Source organism: Antrostomus carolinensis, unplaced genomic scaffold (genome assembly GCF_000700745.2).
Source record: "Antrostomus carolinensis isolate BGI_N321 unplaced genomic scaffold, ASM70074v2 scaffold15144, whole genome shotgun sequence".
In the NCBI taxonomy this organism is placed as follows: Eukaryota; Metazoa; Chordata; class Aves; order Caprimulgiformes; family Caprimulgidae; genus Antrostomus; species Antrostomus carolinensis.
The window spans coordinates 2,882-7,985 of NW_010308867.1; the positions used below are offsets into that span (position 1 = coordinate 2,882).

General features: G+C 37.6%; 1 protein-coding gene across 1 annotated transcript; it reads right to left on the reverse strand.

Annotated features, from left to right (window-relative positions):
• Positions 1-577: 577 nt before the first annotated feature.
• Positions 578-3,806, reverse strand: FABP2 (fatty acid binding protein 2). The gene is made up of 4 exons (XM_010165927.1): positions 3,728-3,806; positions 2,874-3,046; positions 2,178-2,285; positions 578-826 (listed from the first exon to the last, which is right to left on the reverse strand). The coding sequence occupies exons 1-4, from the start codon at positions 3,792-3,794 to the stop codon at positions 776-778; spliced, it is 399 nt and encodes a 132-aa protein (XP_010164229.1). The 5' UTR covers positions 3,795-3,806; the 3' UTR covers positions 578-775.
• Between the last annotated feature and the right edge of the window lie 1,298 nt (positions 3,807-5,104).

The following is a 5,104-nucleotide window of genomic DNA, read 5'->3' on the forward strand; positions in this document are numbered from 1 at the left end:
ATTCTTTGTCTTGTTAACATACCTTCAATATTTTTATTAATGTCCTGAAAGAAACTCAGTCAGAACCTGCTAATACTCTTCCTGCCACAGAATGATTTGAACCCCTAATAAATGGGAACAATTCAAAATATGCATGTTTAAAAGCATGGTCATACTTTTAGAAACAAGTACAATGCAATCACTTCATGTGAGATACCTGCATGTCATCAGTCTATGCTTTTTATCATTCCTATTGATATGAGCAAGGTACCAATGGGATATCATTTAAGTCCTCCAAATGAACTGTATAGTCACACCATATGTTTATTCCATATTTATAGTCACGCAGAATAGTCTTAGATATTTTTATTAGTTAATTGTCAAGTTTCTTTTAGGTTTTGCCATCCTTATTACGCAATATTCAATGCACAGAGAAACTTTTTATCTATATAAATATTATGGTAAGGAAGCTAAGTTGTCATTTGAGAACCAGTGCAAAAAACCCCAACGTTCTGCTTATAGAAAATAGTTTCTGCAGCCTTTTACAGTGTGGCACTCAGGTAGGACTTGGTACAAAGAACATTTTAGCATTTGTTTCAAATTGTAATTGGATTTTGTTCATCCAAGGCAAAACAGTAAACATAAGGAACTAGCCTGTGTCTTCAACAGGGCTGAGTGACTGCAGCTTAGGAGGTGCTGTGAGGGGATAAAAGGAAAAAAAAAAAGGCAGAGGATATGTAGAAAAATGGTCTTTTTTCATTGTTTTTTGGTTCTGGTGCCATTCTGGGTGAAGTATTTAGCCCCTTTTGAAGATTCTCTTGGCTTCAACTCCTTCATATACATAGGTCTGTTAAGAAATTCAGAAGAAAAATCAGTGGTTGCTATTACAAAGTTTCATTTCACAGATGCTATAGAGAGATGGTCATTAGTGATTTAATTAACTGTGACTGGTGGCCGTGTGGGGCCTCAGGCTCTGAGGAAAGGCAGGTAAGGAAAGCAGCCTGTTGTCAATAGACATAAATTCTCTGTGCAAACATTTGAACTGCCATGGGACGGCTTTTGGGGGCTTCAGGAAGCAAAAGTGTTGAAGTTCTGTGTTCCCAGTACCACTGCTTAACAGGTTTCATCGATGTGGCTGCTTTTATTAGAAGTGTGATTTAGCACTGAAGGGGTGGGACTGGATGGTTTTGGTATCTCAAATCTCACATCTGTCCATAAAGCTGTTTTTCTTATTTATTCTTGTGACCTTCTAGCGGAGAGGATCTTAAAGCATTACAGTTCAGTTTAGTTTTACTGCAGAGCTGTGAAACATTACAGAGGTGTGAAACATACGGGAGGGGCCTGGAGCATCTGCTGCATGAGGAGAGGCTGAGAGAGCTGGGACTCTTCAGCCTGGAGAAGAGAAGACTGAGAGGAGACCTTATCAATGTCTATAAATATCTGAAGTGCAGGGGCCAAATGGATGGGCCGGGCTCTTTTCAGTGGTGGCTGGTGACAGGACAAGGGGCAATGGGCACAAACTGTAACACCAGAAGTTCCAGACAAACTTAAGGAAAAACTTCTTTCCTGTGAGGGTGCCAGAGCCCTGGGACAGGCTGGCCAAGGAGGGGGGAGAGTCACCATATGTTCAGAACCCGCCTGGACGCTTTCCTGTGCAACCTGCTGTAGGGAACCTGCTTTGGGAGGGGGTTGGACTGGATGATCTCCTGAGGTCCCTTCCACCCCCCACCATTCTGTGATTCTGTGATTTCCCTTTTGTCTCAAACTTCCCCTTCTGTGCCATCATCCCCTGCCCCAACCCCAAACTTTGTTTTAAAAGGGCGCTTATCAGCCATTGACAGCATTACCCTGTAGTAAGGCTTTTACAGGGCCGACACTAGGAAACAGCCTTCAGTCAGAACACATCTATATAGTGTGTGTGTGTGTATCTCTCCCTAGATAACTTCTGTATACAGCTTGTATTCACAGGCTTCAGAAGGCATTGATCAGATACAGTTCACGTGGGGAGAAAAACAAAAATCACTGATGGCGAGTTTTATTTTAAAGTTTTAAATGTTGATAGATTACTTGAGAATTTTAACTAAAGATAAATCAGGTTATTTGTCTTGAAGAAAATATTTCCTACTTTCAGAACAGCTTGTAAAATTTTTTTAGTTCATTATGTTGGAAAGTTGTGTGTAAGTGACTGTTTAACTCACCTGAACAAGCTCATCACCTACAATTTCTCTGCATGCTGTGAGTACTTTTCCATTATCTTTTCTGGTAAATTTTCCTACAAGTTTATCTCCTTCCATGTTCCAAGAACCCTATAATGGGGAAAAAAAAAAAAGCCCAAATATTTTGCAATAGATAGGACACAGTTTTGGTTGAAAGACTGCAGGAATGGTTAGAAGTGAGAAGAGATGAAAGTGGTGTGATTATGCTTTTTTGGACATAGCTGGTAAGGCTGTAAAAATGAAAATTTAATAACACCATTATTTTATTTAATTGCATAATAGTCAAGCTAGATTTTTTTTTTTTTTTTAGTGCTCAGTACACTTTATTTTAATTAATTGTATCAACATAAATTAATTTCTTATAAATACCCACTCTGCACTCTAGATGGTGCACTGGGTATTATAAGAAGTAGAACTGCCGTGGCCTGGATTTAATCGTGTGAAAATTGCTACAAACTCTGCTTTTTGGGCACTGTGGAACCCTGAGTTTCACGGTACGGTGTTGAACTATTAGCAATTAAGACTACCTTGGTTTTTTGGATAAAAGCTGCAAGCCTTCCTGCACAGTCACACTTTAAAAGTAAAATTAAAAACTAGGAAGACAAATACATCTTGAAGCTGAACTTCATAAAGTTTTTATCATATAATAAATATATAATTATATAGAAAGTCTCTTACAGTAAGTTCAGTCCCATCAGCCAGACTGTACTCAAAATTGACTCCCAGAGTGAATTCAATTTCTATGGTACGGAAGTTGCTTGACTCTTTGACAGTAAATTTGTTGCCATCTTGTTGAACAGTGATCTTCAGATTATCATGGGCTCCTAACTTTCTTTTCATCACGTTAACACCTAGAAAAATTAATTAACATCAATCAGAAAAAAACCTCCTAGACCATGATACTTGTCTCTTTTTAGTGACTTTTATGTCGTCAAGTGAGTTTATTCCACCATTCTAACCCAAATTTTTATTCTTCTTTTATTCTTTTAATGAGGCTGTATTCACCAGTACAGATATAATAGAGACCACTGTCCAACTGGAATGGTTATGTTTATATCCATGTAACGCGCAGTTTGTACAAACTTCAAGTATCAGGATGTTAAAACTACTTGAATCATGTGTTCCTATAAAATTGAAGAATGATTATTTCCTCCCTGTGTAATTTTTAAACTAGTTTCATGTTATCAGAATAATATTCCTGCTATAGAATTCTGCTTAAAGTTTATCATTCAAATTCTCTGAGCCTTTTCCTCAAATTTAGACTTTGAGATTCTTTCCTCTGCGGACATAAATTGGCTGGAATTAGTTAAGTTGCTTAAGATTGATGTAATGTAATTAAAATCACAACATTTTTCAGTATCATTCTCCCCCCCGTGGTATCTTTTGAAAATAAATGCAGTACACTATGCAAGGGCAGAGCAGCAACCAGCAGAAGGACAGGCTCACCAGAAGGTACTTCACAAACAGGTTGAGTTTGTATTCAGCCATAGTGGTGTTATTTTCATAGAAGACATTGGAAAAGTCAGACTTACCCATCGCTTCCATGAACTTTTCATAGTTTTCATTTCTGTCTATTTTCCAAGTACCATTAAATGCCATGTTTCTGGCTGTAGGAGGTTCTGTTCTGACCTACCAGATCTTTGCAAAGAGAATTTATGTCCTGCCTTATCTTGAAAGCAATTTACAAGATGATGTGGCTGACTAAAGCTCAACAGATGCACTGTTTTTTTTTCAAGGAGGAGTTTACTGTAGTTTAATGAAATTTGCAATCCTAACGACCCTGCTTGCTGAATCTCTCCCTTATTGCCCCCAAATCATGACAGTATCTTTATTGCTTATCTTCATCAAGAATTGCTAGACCATTCATTTTATTCACCATACTTGACTTGTAGTAAAAATCAGCTATCTAGTGAAAGCAATAATTAGACTAAGAAAATGTCTTGACATTTTCTCTCTCTGTGGCATCTGCATGCTTGTGAGAGAGTCTTTATGCAACTGGAGGAGATATATTTACCCAAAAAACCAAATACAATTAATTCTCTGCTTTGTCTATTATGATTTGGTAGAGATCTCTTCTGCTCAACATAATAAGCATGCAGCAGAGGATTTACTGAATGTCTGCAGGTTGTTTCAGAAAACTATTCAGTTGTTTCTTGCCTAGTGCTAAACTATGAAAATTGGGATGATATTCTGTATTCATGTGCTCACTGCTGAATATATAGTTTAAATTCTGATCAGCTTCTACAGATTTTTTTCATGATAAGACATTCAGTGAATGCTATGTGCATCTAAGCCATTCCTACAACAGAAAAAGATGTGCAACTAAGTGCATTTACCTGATCTGGTGGATTTTCCTAGGTCCCAGATCTTGTCTTTTCAAGGATAATGCTGAACATGAGTCTTCCCTGACTTAGCTTCCTCTTACCCCACTCCACTTCCCCTCCAATGGGTGTTACTTGGAACTGAGCAAAAACTATTGACCCAACTTTTGTCTTTATACCAAGTTTAGGGTTGTAATTATTCTGTTCACATGGATGGCATCAGCTTTGTTATCTGTTAGCTTGAAAATGTAAATGAAACTCTTGAATGCTGAGTTGGATTTTGCTTAGGACGCAGGTGATGGGTTGTGCTCTACTTACCAAATTTGAAATGTCTCATGTTATCATAATCTTGTTCATCTGTGGATTGCAGCCTGGAACAAGCAGTTTTACTGAAGTGTAACTATAAATTCAGAACTTTGCTAGAGAAACCAGAATAGTGTGGCTTTTCACTCTAGTCAGCTTCATTTTGAAATCAGTTTTAATCTGGCTAACAAACTGGAGTGGAAAAATAGCTCAATAAGTATTTCTCACTTGATGAAAAGAAAATAAAAAAAGAATGTAGGTTCGTATTGTTGCAAGTGATGTAGG

What these genes read in the sequence shown, in the direction of transcription:
- FABP2 (XM_010165927.1), bottom strand. Translation starts at nt 3,794, where the DNA reads ATGGCATTTAATGGTACTTGGAAAATAGACAGAAATGAAAACTATGAA. An exon ending in AAAGTTCATGGAAGCGATGG is followed by an intron (nt 3,047 to 3,727) that starts GTAAGTCTGACT and finishes TAATTTTTCTAG; the next exon opens with GTGTTAACGTGATGAAAAGA. An exon ending in TAGGTGATGAGCTTGTTCAG is followed by an intron (nt 827 to 2,177) that starts GTGAGTTAAACA and finishes ATTTCTTAACAG; the next exon opens with ACCTATGTATATGAAGGAGT.